The following is a 16906-nucleotide window of genomic DNA, read 5'->3' on the forward strand; positions in this document are numbered from 1 at the left end:
CTGAACCAACCCCCACGTGATTCCCGCTACATTCCCACCGAGACGAGTGGAGAAGAACGAGAGACTCCCGCTAATCCCGAGAGGAGGGTGACGCGGCCTGCTTTTCTAGCCGCTTTCCGGTGCACCTCGGGCGGCCAGCACTGTTACTCGAGCCCGGTGCTTCTGCTGGTTCTTTTTTATTTACCCCAACAAGAAGCGTCGGAGGATTACAATTATTTGTGTTTCAATAACTAGGTTATAGTTGATTTATATTCACGTCGACGTGCTGCTGTGGGTATTTCTCGCCTCAAAAGGAGCATTTTAAAGCCGGTGCGGCCTGTTTTTGTTGTTTTTTCGAGCCGCCTTCACAACAACTCCTCCGGAACAATAACACAACCATAACGAGCCTGATGGGGCTGCACGGCGGAGCCTCGGGGCGAGATAATAACACATGCACGGTGTGACACACCGCCTCCGGACCGACGTGAAGCATGCACGTGGACTATGGAAGTACCAGGAGGAAGTACCAGTGCAAACAGGACCACTTTGTCACGAAAGCCCCTGTTTGAATGTCGGAGTTTCTGCTGTTTGTTTAAGTAAGGGCTGTATGGGAACCGAGCCGAACCGAGCCGGATGAACCAACAAGTGGATTGGATGTGTTTGGGGATGAATAACCTGGATTGCTCCACGCGCAGGCTGCTGTATATGTTAAATGTACCCACGTGGAACATCTCCATCTAATGCGCTCGTCAAAGCCACCGGACTCCATTGATAAAAAACAGTGATTTTACGGAACACGGCGGGGTGGGGGGGTGGGGGGGGAGTCGCCGGTCCGCCACTGCCTTGTTTGTTTTGTTGTTGTTGTGTGCTGACTTTGCGGAGATGAACCCGGTGAACGCGACGTCCCTCTACGTGTCCGCGAGCCGCTCGGTGCTGCAGTGCGACCCGCGAGACCCCCGGAGCCTCGCGGAGCTCTGCAAGCTGCTGCCGTTCTTCCGCCAGTCGGTGTCCTGCTTGGTCTGCGGTAAGTGTGTGTGTGTGTGTGTGTGTGTGTGTGTGTGTGTGTGTGTGTGTGTGTGTGTGTGTGTGTGTGTGTTTGTTGTTGTTGTTGTTGTTGTTGTTGTTTAAATGTAATTGAATACGTGTGTAACGGGGCTGTTTGGTAACGTGCGTTGTTGTCAGCTGAGCTTGCAGTGGGAGCGAAGCTTTAAATAATGCTGCTTTCAAGTACAGTCGGAAATATCGTTATCGGCACTATAATAATAATAACAATAATAATAACTATATTTAGATATTTATATAGCACCTTTTAAAAGACAGACAGAAGCAAAACAATAATATCAAAAACAGAGAGCTCAGTGAGACAGTTAATATGATACAAATAAATAAATAAACTAATAAATACATAAAATAAGAAATAAACTAAGAAATAAATAAAATGATAAACTAAGTAATAAAATAATAAATAAATACAATAATTAATAAACTAAGAAATACAATAATAAATAAAATAAAAATATTTAGTAAAATCAACAAATAAAATAAAACAGTAAAGCGATGAGATCACATAAAAGCTAGTCTGTAAAAAAAAAGAAGTGATTTAAAAGATACTATAGATACTTTAATAATACATTTGTTCCTACAGCAGCATTATGATATAGATAAGCAATCAAAGTAACATAAATATAGAAATGCACAATATATACAATAAAATATAATAATATCAGATGAACTAACTAAACGGTAGTGCAGAGATTTAACAACAGTGTAGCGCGTCATAGTCTTATAGTAAACCTTTCACTGTAGTGCTGCAGTGAAAGGGGTTTTTGGGTTATATGTGTTTATTTGACTTGGCTACAGTCATTAAGTAACTTTAAATATATGGAGCAAAAAACTATTTTGTTAATAAAGCTAAAAAGTTAATTTTATGTGAAGACATTTCAGGACAATTAAATAAAAGCAGACAATTAAAAGTTCAGAGGAAAAATACAATAAAATATAATAACGTAGTGACAAGAAATATTCAAATAAATCCCCCATTGATATATATTTCAAGATGTAGAGGTTTTGAAGATTGACTTTATCAGCTAATTACTGCTTCTTTTAATAACATGACAGTAATACAAATATATATGTATGTGTATATATATATATATATATATATATATGTATATATATATATATCTCTATAGACACGCTACTATATATTGCGCTTAATACTACTCTGTTTACCTCAGTGAAATATCTGCATACTTCTCCCACCACTGTGTTTATGAACTCTGAAAAGCGCCGTTTCCGCAGCCCAGTGAACGCACCGCGGTTCTCAAGCAACACCCACCGTGACACACCCCCCTCTGGGTGCTGTGTGGCAGCACCTGGGAGTTTCTCCTGTTTACCATGTTTAGGGGGGGGGGGTTGAGTAACAGTCCTGTCACACACAGCATGTTATGAGCCCTAATCAAAATAAAGCACACACACACACACACACACACACAGTAAAGTGTAGTGCTTCACAGTTAATGCGTGTAGCTGTTAAATACAACGGGCTGTAATTCAAGCAAGGCAGCGTCTCTGTAGCCGCTCTGCTTGTGTCGGGTTGTCCATAAACCTCGTGTTTGATTTATGTTTTAATGCTTCGTTCTCACCGCTCGTGCATAATGCAGGAGGCGTTCCTCGGCTGTAGTGGATGCACAGGGAGTAGCTCCTGAGGTGCAGGAGGTGTTTGTGTTGCAGCTTTACTACACTCACTAGAAGCACCTCCTCCTCCTCCGCGCCGTAATAAACCATGTGAAAGCACTCCTCACGTCGTGGTTAATGGAGGCGTTCTGCAGCGATGCGGGGTTTTATCAGACAGGCAGTGCAGAGCGTGTTCCGTCGGTTGTTCCTCATGAATGGACCTTCATGCCCCCCCCCCCCCCCCCCCCCCTCTATCTGCAGCTGCACTCCCTAGTGAGCAGCGTTGCTAAGGAAGCTCCTCTCAAAGAGCGGTTGTCATCCAGTCTGGCAAGTTGCCGAAAGCACCGCTGTGGTCTACAAACACGCGTCGGTTCAGGGAGCGCTAAGAGCGCCACAAAGGAGGACGTTTGTGAATCCTGAATGTGGTCGAGCTACGCCGGCTGCTTTTAAAGCCAGGCCCGGCGGGGGGGGGGGGGGGTTTGGACTCTGTGCACATTTGTTGGTTAGATAACAATTATTTAGACGTCAAGCTGTGTGGCTTTTATCTGGTTCCTGTGAATGAATCGTCAGTGTGAGATGTTTTAACTCCTCCTCCTCCTCTTCAGGTAACCTGCTGCAGGACCCCATCGCTCCCACCGACTCGTCGTGCCAGCACTACGTCTGTCGGGGCTGTAAGGGTCAGAGGATGCAGCTGAAGCCGTCCTGCAGTTGGTGTAAGGACTATTCCCGCTTTGAGGAGAACAGGCAGCTCTCCTTGCTCGTCCACTGCTACAGGAAGCTGTGTCTGTACATCACGCAGTCGCCGCTCGCCCCGCACATAGCCAGCGCCGCCGGAGACTCGCCGGAGCTCCAGGCCGTCCTCAACGAGGGCCTCACGTTGGCCGAGAGCGAGCCGGAGCCCGAGGACGTTCCGGACTCGGCCTCCGCCTCCGACGTGGCGCAACCCGACGAAGCTCCGCCCGCGAAGGAGCTCAAGGCGGAGGAGCCGAGTCCCGTCGGCGTAAACGGGCTGCACGACTGTAACGGCCTGCTCGGTTCGGACGCTCTGCAACACATCGCCGTAGAAACGGGCGGAGGCGTCGCCAAGCGGGAGAGCTTTTCGGAGGAGGTCCCGGTGTGTGTGAGCGTCACGGGGACGGGGGAGGCGGGGCTTTGTGACATCAGCTCTTTCGGGGAAGACTTGAAGCACGGCGGGGGCCCGTTGTTGTTGAGCGTTGAGGAGGTGCTCAGGACTCTGGAGACGGACGCCGACCCCGATCCCACCTCCCAGCTCAACGGACCTCACTGTCTCCCCGACTCCTCCCGCCTCTTCCCCTCCCTCCCCCAAGGGAATAGCCCCCGCCCCCTCCAGCCTCACCCGCAGCCCTCCACGCTCGCCCCCCACGCCCCCCCTCGGTACCACCGCAAGCGCTCCCGCTCAGAGAGCGACAGCGAGAAGCTGCAGCCCCTCCCCATCTCCACGCTCTTGCGAGGGCCCCCCCTCGGTGCCAACAGCTCCCCCCACCACCCTAACCCCGGTGCCGCCACCAAGCAGGAGCCTAAGTTCCCCGCGGCCACGCCCCACCCCCACCCCCACCTGGCCCCGGTGCCCAACGGCGGCCCCCCCAAGGTGGGCAAGACTGTGCTCGTCTCCAACAAGGCGCTGAAAAAGACTGTGGAGCACCACGGGGGCCCCAAGAAGGCTTACACCAAGGCCCGGCAAGGGGCCCCCAAGCCCCGCACGCAACCCCGAGACAGAATGCCCCCGCACCCCCACGCTCACCCCATGACGCACCCGCCCAGCCCCTCCAAGCCACTGTATAAGAAGCCCGTGGAGAAGAAGGGCTGCAAGTGCGGCCGAGCCACGCAGAACCCGTCGGTGTTGACCTGCAGGGGGCAGCGCTGCCCCTGCTACTCCAACCGCAAGGTGAGAACGTCCAGCCTCTACAACAGAACCGAGTGAGTCCTACCATACTGAATACTGAAATAAAGAACACTGAGGAAAGAAAGGGCGGTTGTTCTGGCTCCGCCCCCGGTAACGTCCTTGAAGGAAGCTAAAGCAGACATCCCATATAGTAAACACACATAAACACCATCCATGGTGTTGTTATTGAGTAAGTCTCGTTCAATTTAACGACGCTGTTTGTTTACACTGCACTGTAGCTTCATGACTAATGAAGGACTGTCGACACCGGCGTAAAGAGCTTTGGTTATCGGGAAGTTACACACACACACACACACACACACACACACACACACACACACACGCACACACTACCATGTGCAACATTAAAGCTAAACATGACACTGTGAATGTCTGTTTGTTACAGATGTTAGTTATTGGAACAAACTTTTTCCTAACTAACTAACTAACTTGTTTCTGATGAAATATTACTTGAAGCTTTGTTTTGGTCGCTTTTTCTGACGGAAGTGTTCGTTGCACATGATGCGTTCAAGTACCCTCATAATTTAGACTGTTTTCACGATGTTGTTGTTGATGATTGTTTCTTCTCAGGCGTGTCTGGACTGTATCTGCCGCGGCTGTCAGAACTCCTACATGGCCAACGGCGAGAAGAAGCTGGAGGCCTTCGCCGTGCCGGAGAAAGCTCTGGAACAGACTCGCCTCACGCTGGGCATCAACCTCACCAGTATCGCCGCGGCGGCCCTCCGTAACCCGGCAACCAGCTCCCCCGGCAACACCCTTCTCAATGTCACCACGGCTACGGGGGCACCCGTCACCGCCGCCTTCCTGGCGGGGGCGGGGCACGACAGCAGGGGCTTCGACGACTCACTGGAGATGAGGTTCGACTGCTGAGGTCTCGCCTCCGGCCAGTCGTTCACACACATTCCCCCGACAGCGGGGCGTTCTCCAGCGGGGCGTTCTCCCTCTGGGCGTTCTCCCTCTGGGCGTTCTCCAGCTGGGCGTTCTCCAACTGGGCGTTCTCCAGCGGGGCGTTCTCCCTCTGGGCGTTCTCCCTCTGGGCGTTCTCCCTCTGGGCGTTCTCCAGCTGGGCGTTCTCCAACTGGGCGTTCTCCAGCGGGGTGTTCTCCCTCTGGGCGTTCTCCCTCTGGGCGTTCTCCCTCTGGGCGTTCTCCCTCTGGGCGTTCTCCAGCGGGGTGTTCTCCAGCGGGGTGTTCTCCCTCTGGGCGTTCTCCCTCTGGGCGTTCTCCCTCTGGGCGTTCTCCCTCTGGGCGTGTGGGGGCGGAGCCAGAACAAGGCAGCTACAGTGACGGTCGCCCTGAAAACTGCGGCGACTTGCGGTCGTTCATTCAGACTCTGTGTGGAAGAGAGGAAGAGGAGGAAGAGGAGATGTAGCGTTACTGTTTGTTCTGTTTCTTTGTTTTCTTCTCTACTTTGGGTCATGTGCAGAGCATGTTGTGTAGCTAAGGTGTGTGTGTGTGTGTGTGTGTGTGTGTGTGTGTGTGTGTGTGTGTGTGTGTGTGTGTGTGTGTGTGTGTGTGTGTATGAGAGGGGAAGTCATCATCATCAAAGACTGGTGTAATTTATAAGAAAGGAACTTTTTGTACGTGGACGGTTTCCATTGAAGAGGACATTTTATGATATATTTTATAAGTTACATAAAAGAAGAAACAATGGGGGGGGGGGGGGGGGCACACCTGCATTCAACCAGAATATGTTCACACAGATCAAGAGGTAGATTGTATGTCTTCATTCATCACATTCACTATAATGGTTTTTAATATCTTTCGCTGTGGTTTTAACACCAGCAGTAAGTTATTCTAAAGCGGTATTTTACGGTGATTTGGAGTGGTCCCTGTTTGTTCCGTTGGACCCGTTGAGTCCCGCGTGTGTTCCTGTGTTCAGCGCTCCTCTGGTCCGTGTTGGAGGCTCTGGTTGACTGCAGGCTCCCCGTCGTCGGCGTTGTTTTTTGGGTTTCTGGAAGCTACACACATGCTGCTAAACGCCAGAGGACACTAGAAGGTTTCCTCGTCTGTTGTCCCGTCTGTTTCATTTGTCGATGTTGTTTTTTTTAATACGTTGCGTTAACATTTTCAGTATTTATTGGTCGTCTCCCGGCGCAGGAGTCCGTGTATCTGCCTGTCGATCCGGTCCGGACCGCTTGTCTCTTCTTGGTGTTAGTCTCAGAACGTCGTTTTTGTTTGTGTGTGTGTGTTCTCCCTCGGGGCATTTAAATACCTGTAATATATCTGTAACATATTTCCACAAAAAAGAAAGAAAATGAAAAACGAACTGAAGCGTCTGTGTGATTATTTGTGTTCTTCAGAGCGACACCAGAGGGCAGCGTTGCTTCTTCTGTTCATCACGGCTCTCATTCTGACTTCATCTCACCTGTTCGGTCTCTTGCAGCAAAATCTTTATGATGTTTAGTGATTCCACCAAAACAAAGGAAAGATCCCGACGTCGTTCATCTGCTTTATGACATTTAGTTTATCTGGTAACACTTCAGATCTAGTGTCATTGAGTGACAGCTTATCAGTGTACAGTCCTCTCTCTCTCTCTCTCTCTCTCTCTCTCTCTCTCTCTCTCTCTCTCTCTCTCTCTCTCTCTCTCTCTCTCTCTCTCTCTCTCTCTCTCTCTCTTTATTTAAATGTATTTCAGGTGTTGGAGGCGGAGCCGACTGCAGGTGTTCCAGTTGGTCCAGAAGGAGGCGGAGCTTGCATGCAGGTACTGAACTTCACCTACGTCGGCGTTTAACGGTTTCACTCATCAGGAGCTCCTTCTGTTAAAGTTAACGTCACTGTTTGTGTGCATAATGTTATAATAATAGTTTAATTCTTTTGCATGTATAAAATGGAGAAAAATAATAACATGTACATAACGGTAATCTATAAATACTGCAGTATTTTTAATCAGTGGGCCACTCTGACTATTTTCATTATCTTATAATCTGTTGATTATTTTCTAAATGTCAGAAGATTGTGATCCTACTTCCTCAAAGTCCAGGACGTCTTTAAAGGTCTTGTTTTTGTCTGAAGACATTGACTTTAACGTGATATAAAACAGCGTTTTCTGTCACTTCTGCATTCAAAATGACTGAACCGACGAATCGATTATCACAATGGGAGCAGATTATCTTTCTATGGACCGACTGATCTCCCTGTAATCGTTGTGGATGCAAACATTACAAAAAAAAAACATTCGATGAAAGTTTATACATTCAAACAACAGATGAAGGACTCGTGTGTTGTGATATTTACATAAGAGCTACAGTCAATGCTGCATTCACGTCATACTGGGGAAAAAGGAGAACTTAAAACTTCAACATTGAAACTGTGGACATCCAAAAAGACTTGTGACTGAATTTAAAGGAGCTTGAACTCAGAGTTCATTCTTGACATGGAAAATAGTAGCTTCACTTCCGGAGCTTTCGGCCACGTCTCATGGCTCTCATCAGCCGTTGTTTCTTAAATCCTTCTATCGTCCCTCCGTCCGCTGACCAAGACCTGAAGCTAAGAATGAATATTTCTTAAGTCAAGAATGAACTGTCGGTTAAATTCACATGTCGGGTCCAAAACATCTGATACTTTTGGTTTAAATGTCCTTGGGCGTCGGTGGATTTGCTCCAGTGTTCCTTACAAACCGCTGCAGAAAGAAACCAGAACACTTCTCCGCCGTTTGGATGCCGATGTGCGGTGAAGGTCACATCTACGGCTAATCCAACATGACATGAAAACCCGAGAATTACCACCGTTCAGGGAGCATTTGGAGGTAACGGTGGAGACGAGTGGAGCCAGCAGCTGCTGCCAACAACAACACGAAGCCTGATTTGTGGGGAGCGTGGTTGTTTAAATGGTTCTGTAAAAAGGTGCTGATTTTACACCGTTAATCTTTCAACATGGCCGTCAACTAATGTTTGCAGAAGCACACGATCAGAGAATTGTTTCAGAAGTTCATTGAGAGACCCAGAGTTTGTCGGCTTATTAGAAAAATAGAAACACAAAATATAGCACAATATTTACATCTTTACACACATCCAGGGACTCAGATAATCACTAATGTCCAGCTGTAAGAGGTTAATACAAACAAGTCTTTGAGGCAGACCTCAGCTTTTCAGACATTAGATATCAAACCTGCCAAAAAAAACAGTAAAATGTTTGAAAAACTAGTGACATGTTGACTTTGAACATAGCAATATGTATAGGCTATAGGCTGAAGAGGTGGACGTCGTTTGGAAGCATTGAGTCGCAATTTTGGTCGCCACCATATTGGTTTTCAGCCATCGCCATATTGGTTATTAGCCATCGCCATCTTGGATTTTAGCCATCGCCATATTGGTTTTCAGCTGTTGACGACTTGGTTTTTGTCCGTCAACATGTTAGTTTTTGGTCGTCGACATCTTGGTTTTTGTTCGTCCATGTACTAAAAGGGCATCATGCTGTATTGAAGAAGACTAAACTAGAGATTGAGACCATAAACTCAAGTTTACAATGTTTACTGAGGGAATAAATCAAGAGAGAAGTAGAGTCATTTTAGACTAGACTTCTATACAACCAGAGGAGTCGCCCCCTGGTGGACACTAGAGAGAATGCAGCTTTAACGCGTGACGCTTTGACTTAACTTTTCAGAAGCCGCCTGTAGTTTTTTGGTGCATAACTGCTTGAAAGATTCACTGTGAAAAAAGCCAAGAAATCCCAGTTAGAGCTCAAACACCAGTTATGAATCAGGCATCAGTGGAATATCACCTGAATTCAACCATGGTGGTCAAGAAAATAAAATCGGTTACCTTTTAAAAGCTTTCTGCCTTAAAGAAATGTTTGTACAACGGAAACCCTAATCTGTCAAGTCCCAGCTCCATTAACATCCACTCAAACACAAATATCTGTTGATTGATTAGCCCTAAAAATCCACATTAGTCTCTCCTCCAATCACGGAGTGTCAAATCCCTTTCAGTTTGTGACCCTGAAAAAAAGAAAGACGGACTTCCCCGTGTTTTTCTTTTGAGTTCATTTTTAGGGGAAGTCAAGAGGCTGCAACATTGTTTTTTTTAGGTTTTTTTTAGACTAGCTGATGAGAAACGCCCCAAAGAAGCTGCTCTTCTCGTCCATGTCCACGGCGGAGGCGTTGGTCACCGTGACAAACAGCCGGTCGCCGGCGCTCAGCGGGAACAAACCGCCCTGGTGGGCGGAGTACAGAGAAAACTCGGAGCCCCGGGACCAGCAGGAGGTCCGGCTCGTCTTCATCAGCAGGATGGGAACCGGGTAGGAGCTCACCTGGCGGGAGAAAAGGGACAGGTGAAAGACGCTCCACCAACTTCGACTAGCAGCCTCGTGATCAACCGAATAGAATTCTAAATGCTTTTACTTTGGTAAATCTAGCGTTCACTTCTTGCAGCTCAATAATAAATGCTCCCTCCTCCTTTAAATCCATAATTCTTAATTATGACCGGTGGAGAGATGGACGGCCGCTTTGGTCTTAATACCTGGACAGTTTGTTTCCTTTATGAAAACATCACATCGTGTTCCTTTTAAATTCCTTCACGGCACATCTGTGATTCAAATGTAAAGGAAATACAAAGCGCGTTGATTTGATTTCCAACATCAATACCCAAACCCCCAAAATGTTACATTATGAACATGAGCTGTTTATCACGCTGACGGTAATCTGCTCGATTCACAGTTGCAGCAGCTTTCACTTCGTGGCCTTTTAAAGTACCGGCATGTCGAGTAGATCTGGTTTTATCGGACGGAGCGGACTGTTATTAGATTGTGATTCACCGCCTGGATCCACATCAGTCGGATCCGTTAAGTCCACAATATGAGGTTACTCCTACGCCGTGGATCGGTGCCACAAAAACTCAGAGATTGAAATTTGACTTGCAGACGGTCAAGTTGCATAAATACGACGTCGTCCCCGGTTCTAATCTGGCCGGAGACTCATTCCACACAATTCTCCTGTCTGTCTCTGGCCTGTCTCCGGTCTGTCTCTTGTCTGTCTCCTGTCTGTCTCCGGTCTGTCTCCTTTCTATCTCTGTTCTGTCTCCGGTCTGTCTCTGGTCTGTCTCCAGTCTGTCTCCTGTCTATCTCTGGTCTGTCTCTGGTCTGCCTCCTGTCTATCTCTGGTCTGTCTCCAGTCTGTCTCTGGTCTGTCTCCTGTCTATCTCTGGTCTGTCTCCGGTCTGTCTCTGGTCTGTCTCCTGTCTATCTCTGGTCTGTCTCCTGTCGGTCTCTGGTCGGTCTCTGGTCTGTCTCTGGTCTGTCTCTGGTCTGTCTCCGGTCTGTCTCTGGTCTGTCTCCGGTCTGTCTCCGGTCTGTCTCTGGTCTGTCTCTGGTCTGCTGAAACAAGCTTGTGAACTAGTTTACCATCAGACTAGGATCAGGTCTTGACATCGTGACTCTCGATAACCAAACGTTCTGATCAGAGACGTAAATCTGGGCGACGACAGAGTTCTACAGTCTCCTCACCTTTTTATAGACGTACTGCAGCAGAGGTCTCCCTCTGTCCTCCTCACCCTCCTCCTCCCCCTCCAGGGAGGGGGTGTGTCTGAAGTACGTCTGGGCGTAGACGTAGTAGAGGCCGGGCAGCGGCACCAACAGCTCCCCGTCCACCAGCTGGACGTCCTGCAGGAAGGCCAGACCCTTCTGCCCCTCCCACCACGAGATCTTCTGGCCCTGAACTCTCCGCCCGGCCGAGACCGGAGCTGTGCGGAAAAAACCCCAAAGCAGACGGTGAGGAAAGACAAATAGAAAGTTCAGATTTATATGTATTAATGGATAATTAATTATTACATTTAAATAAAATGCAACCGATGCCTTGAGTATAGCACCTCTAGTCTGGACTTTATATATTCACGTCAAACTTGTGATGAAATAGATGCAAATGAATGAAAGTTTAGTTAAAATCTAAATTCAGATTTATGCCAAAATGATGAGATTCTTAGTCAAACTTGTGACATTCACTACGTCTAAATTATGACTTTGAGTCACTTTTATCATGAGGAATTCTTGTCCTTTTGATTTGCAAAGGCAACATTGATTTTAATTACAAATCATTCATAAATAACCACATCTGGACTCATCTGGACTCATCTGCTAGATTTGAAGTAACAGATCGGAGGAAATGTGCTTTTCTCTCCGATTGTTTCGTTTTTTATTGGATAAAAACCAGAGGTGTCACTTTCTTGGCTGAATTTGAAGTCTGCTGCAGAAGTTCCAAAGACATGGAGTTCTGCTCCGGTCTGAAGCCGGTCAGCTGCCATCAATCACTCGTGGATTCAAACCCGGCACTGATTTGTAAATGGAGACGCTCACCTCCTCCCTCTCGCTCCAGTTTGGGCACGAAGCTGCCGGTGACGTGGGCGGCGACTTTGGGGTGAGGCGAAGCCGTGTCGACCATCACGAGTGAGGGCAGCACCCGAGACACCTCGTCTGACGGGGGGGGAAGACAAGACGGGAGTGAAAATGTGCTCACGAACAGGAAACGTCAGACATATGAGCACCACAGACGGGTTAGTCGTCTCACCTCTGACGACCGAGGAGATCTGCTTCTGGTAGCGCTGAGACAGAGACTGCAGGGAGACAAGCAGGAAGACATTCATTAAACGCCTGACAACCGACCGTTCTACCCAGCAGCCTCTTGTTTGACGTGCACCCTGAACCTAAAGCCGCTGACACGGCGTTCAGGTTGGTAACGGATTCCCCCCCCCCCCACACACACACACACACACACACACACACACACACACACACACACACACACACACACACACACTTCCTGGTGTTTTTGCGTTCCTTCGCCCAACGAATTGGCTCAAAGAAGACGCGACGGCTGCCAAACTGATGAAAACGATTTAGTGAGCAGTCGTGAACTCTGGTGTTTATTTCAGTTTGTTTCCAGAAAAACGTAAAAAGAAAATGTAAAAACACGAATAAAAAAGACATAATGCAACATATAACAGGTTTGTTTTCCCCCAGTGAGACGTGGAAGTTATAATACATAGCCTGTGTAGAAGCTGAGGGGTAGAGGTTCATGACTCCTTTTTAAAAGTGTCTTTACAGCTTCAGTCGTCGCCGAGGGGGGGGGGGGACCCTGAGCTCAGTCAGCTGAAGCAGTTTATGGGTGAAAGACGCCTTCAGGGCCTCAGACAGTTAGTGTCTCTTGAAGTTTGGAAGACGTGGATCTGAAGGACAGACTTCTCTGTGGAATTCATACATCTGCCCCCAAAAAATACATGCGAGATGCTAAATGAAAAAGAAAAATAGATTCAATCGAATCCACATGTGGAGACTGTGGAGCCCCTCCTGAGCCAGAGGAGGACGTGCTCAGATGTTTATTCATGAAGAGACCAGAAGAGCATCTAACCTCCTGCTGTGATCAGGAGCAGCGTCCAATCAAACGCAAGATAACAAACTTAACGTCCAGCTGCTGTCTGTGTCTGTGTGTGTCTATGTGTCTCTGTGTGTGTGTGTGTGTGTGTGTGTGTGTGTCTGTGTGTGTGTGTGTGTGTGTGTGTGTGTGTGTCTGTGTGTGTGTCTCTCTGTGTGTGTGTGTCTGTGTCTGTGTGTGTGTGTGTGTGTGTGTCTCTCTCTCTCTGTGTGTGTCTGTGTGTGTGTGTGTGTGTGTGTGTGTGTGTGTGTGTGTGTGTGTGTGTGTGTGTGTGTGTCTCTCTCTGTGTGTGTGTGTGTGTGTGTGTGTGTGTGTGTCTCTGTGTGTGTGTGTGTGTGTGTGTGTGTGTGTGTGTGTGTGTGTCTGTCTGTGTGTCTCTGTGTGTGTGTGTGTGTGTGTGTGTGTGTGTGTGTGTGTGTGTGTCTGTCTGTGTGTCTCTGTGTGTGTGTGTGTGTGTGTGTGTGTGTGTGTGTGTGTGTGTGTGTGTGTGTGTGCGCAGGTGAACACATTCCTGTGCTGATTAAGCTCTCAGGATCTCAGGATCACGTCTCCAGCTATGAAGGAGCTCATTGTGCTGCAGACAGTGATTTGGATCATTTCAGCATTTTTCTGCTGCTAATGTTCAGAGAACGCTGAGATAATAATATCTATTTAAAGAATAGTGATCATAATAATAATAATAACGATAGTGAGGATAATAATATTACAAAATAATAATAATACAAATATCTATTTAAAAATAGTGATAATAATAATAATGATAGTGATTATAATCATTATTTGATAATAATATTACAAAATAATAATAATATATTGATAATAATGATTATTATATTTTGATAATATTAACAAAAATAATAATAAAAAATGTGATAATAATAATAGAAATAAGAAAAGAAATAACAAAAAATAATAATGATAATAATAACAATGACAATAAAATAATTATAATGATAATAAAAATAAATAAGCATAATAATAATAATAAGAGTTAGTTAGTTAACTCTTAGTTATGAATAATATTCATAACTAAGTTTTCATTCTATTTTAATCCTGAAACTAAGAACCGTTGTTCTGTAACCTTAGAGTCCTTCATATCTACACAGAGAGCAGGAGGCGGAGTCTGCCGTGTTGCACCGCCATGTTGCTACAGAAGCCCAGAACGGACAAACTGAGCCCCGACTCTACAGACAGACTTTCACGTTGTTTTGTCACCTGAAGGCCACCGTAGTTCTGTACTGTGAGAATGTGGGAACAGCAGACTCCCGTCTGACTCCCGTTGCTCCTAAAGTAGTGTTATTATGGTCTGGAGGACCGCTGAGCTCACGTTACCGCAGGAAAGGGAGGAGTGAGCGGACGGATATTCTGTAGTGTTACTCATCTGGAACTACACCGCTAGATGAATTCTACACGCTGTCCCTTTAAAAAGCAAACCAACAGGAGGAAACGGAGCATTTGTTGGGGACTATTTTCAGCGGCGGATTAATCCTCATCTAGTGATCTGCATGTGGGATTGAGTTAAGAGAAACGACAGTGTGTGTGGTGGTGAAGGAGCGTGTTTTCATGAGGAGCTCTATGAGACATCAGGACACTTGTTGGTGGACACATTCACTGTCTCCTCATGGGATTTATGATGAATAATAAAACAGTTATTGAGCTCCTGCTCCCAACAGATCCCTCCACTGAACAGCACAGTCTGAACTCGTATGATGTCAACGAGGGGAACTTGTGTGATGCAATAAAATATGTTATTGATTATGCACAAGAATCTAAAATGATTGAAAATAGGATTAAAAGGGAAACTCCGCCCGTTCTACATCGACGTGGAACGTTTTCTACAGCTTGCAGTGAAGTCAAACACTCATATTTGAGATTTATTTTTCCTATTTTTGCTTTAAGAAGCGACTGAAACGATAGTTTGATAGTTGCCAAATAATCTCCTGTCACAAATAATCTCTACGATGAATATTTGTCTTGAAAACAGAACTAAACCTTTGACTCGAACGTGATCATGAGACGACGATCGGCTCAAAGCTTTCTGCAGCTGAAGCGTGCTAACGCTCTGAACTCCAGTGGGCGGAGACTTTTTGATCCACAGCTGGTGGAAAAAAAGCTTTGAAAAAGCAGAAATCTCAGCATCTGGCCAAATAATCATAATCAACAAATACTGATAGAGCGTGTGAAGGTCTCTGTGGGCCGTGAGGCGGTGACGTCGTGCAGATGGAGAGCCACAATTACAATCAAGAGGGGGTTTTGGACGCGTGGAGTCAGTGGCTTTGTTTTGGGGGGGGGGGGCAGCGTTACCTTCTCAATGAGCAGGTGGAGCTGCTGAGTGACCTGCCAGCACGGGTCCCCGCGGACCGCCGTGATGCTCTGCAGGTCGCCGCCCGTCAGGCAGGAAACGCTGCTCCTGGCGAACGTCTCCTTCATCTGGAAGAAGAAGAAGAAGAAGAAGAAGAATGTGTCAAAGCATGAGGACCAACGGGTGCTTTGGTTTCTCTCTGAAGAAGGTTTTACTTTTATTTCACAGATTGTTTCTCTTTATGGACATGAAGCACCTTTCACACCTTCACTGTCACTGTGTTAACGAGTGCTGGACCTGAGTCAGCATGACTTCTTGGCATGGATCCCTCTCTCTCTCTCTCTCTCTCTCTCTCTCTCTCTCTCTCTCTCTCTCTCTCTCTCTCTCTTTGCTCGTCATGTTTAGGTTTCATTTCCTCCTGTGTTCCTGCGCATCTCATCTGGGTTAATGAGTAATTCCTGTAAACACACACTGACAGTGGAGCTGGACGGAATCCAGCGAACCAGAGGACTCATCAAAACAAGCAGAGTGAGTCCAACACACACACACACACACACACACACACACACACACACACACACACACACTCTGAAAGGTCTTCCCGATAATCACAGCTAATCATAGAGAAGCTGCTACCTCTGCTGCTCTACTTCCTCCTTCTCTGCGTGATTGCATGAAGCAGCCCTCGTCTTCCCTGTGAGAGCATGATGTGTGGCCTTCTGCATTGTGCAAAGAAGAGTAAGACATGAGATGTTTCCTGGACTGGTTGTGCTCTGCAGCGCTGCAACAGAACCAACGCGCATACAAAACGAGCAATCATTTACACGCGTTAGTGTGTAGAAATGACAGCGACATGTTAAAGATCAATAACAGAAAGTCTACTTTACTTAAAGCTGCGTTTACAAGCCGCGGGGGTGCGCGCTGCGTGGCGCTGCGTAAAAGCGCCCGCGCGTCTCCGCTCCACTTTTCTTGAAGTCCTTACCGAGTTGAGAGACGTGGTGAAGTGCAGCACGGTGATGGTGACGACCACGGTCTGCAGCAGGACCGCCAGCAGCAGAAGCACCCCGAGCTTCGGACCGGAGCCCGTCATAACGACAGACCGCCGTCCGGTACCCGACCAGCGCCGCGACGTCCCACCGTCCCGTCCTCTTAAGACTTCCAGAACAGGAACAATGGCAGAGGACTGACTCCTTCACTTGTACCCTCCCCGTCCCTGCAAGCAGCAGCAGCAGGAGGAGGAGGAGGAGGAGGAGGCGGGGACAATAAGAGCCTTTTTTCCCTCTTTGAATTTCTCCTGCACAGATTATTGTTTTATTCCTGCGCTGTAAAAACACAGATAGCCTCTGTAGTTTATTGTGAAGCATCATATCTGTACTGCAGATCTCTGGACTCAACTTCACTGTGAGGAAAACACGTTTCTACACCACATAACAATGAACGAGTGGCACAGCATGCATGGCTTTTATTAACCATGTCATGGAGTTTATACTTTTAATAAATGTTTGTGACATAAAGTCATATTTCCTCTGAAGAGGCAGGTTCAGGGTTTACCACTCGGAGGACTCTTTAGTTGAAAACCCATAAAAGAAGCTTTTCTTCAAAGGCTTCGTCTTATTTGCTGTTTGCTGACTCGGACCACATGTAGCTGTCAAGTTGTTTAGACA

General features: G+C 47.1%; 2 protein-coding genes across 3 annotated transcripts; one reads left to right on the plus strand and one right to left on the minus strand.

The window, feature by feature from the left end:
• Positions 1-823: 823 nt before the first annotated feature.
• Positions 824-6219, plus strand: LOC137871672 (E3 ubiquitin-protein ligase MSL2-like). 2 transcript variants are annotated; one of them, XM_068709543.1, is made up of 3 exons: positions 824-1003; positions 3261-4561; positions 5150-6219. In XM_068709543.1, exons 1-3 carry the CDS (start codon positions 862-864, stop codon positions 5447-5449), a joined length of 1743 nt encoding a protein of 580 aa, XP_068565644.1. In that variant the 5' UTR covers positions 824-861; the 3' UTR covers positions 5450-6219. The 2 variants fall into 2 exon arrangements, with proteins under 2 accessions (XP_068565644.1, XP_068565645.1); XM_068709544.1 differs by having other exon boundaries at positions 3261-4597; positions 5150-5228.
• Positions 6220-7751: 1532 nt separating this feature from the next.
• Positions 7752-16396, minus strand: tnfsf10 (TNF superfamily member 10). Its single transcript, XM_068710295.1, has 6 exons — positions 16225-16396; positions 15245-15370; positions 12077-12122; positions 11866-11982; positions 11020-11255; positions 7752-9828 (listed from the first exon to the last, which is right to left on the minus strand). The coding sequence occupies exons 1-6, from the start codon at positions 16330-16332 to the stop codon at positions 9619-9621; spliced, it is 843 nt and encodes a 280-aa protein (XP_068566396.1). The 5' UTR covers positions 16333-16396; the 3' UTR covers positions 7752-9618.
• Positions 16397-16906: the final 510 nt, after the last annotated feature.

This window comes from Cebidichthys violaceus, unplaced genomic scaffold, assembly GCF_023349555.1.
Source record: "Cebidichthys violaceus isolate CVI_PGR_0920_01 unplaced genomic scaffold, fCebVio1.0.p SCAF_15, whole genome shotgun sequence".
Classification (NCBI taxonomy): domain Eukaryota; kingdom Metazoa; phylum Chordata; class Actinopteri; order Perciformes; family Stichaeidae; genus Cebidichthys; species Cebidichthys violaceus.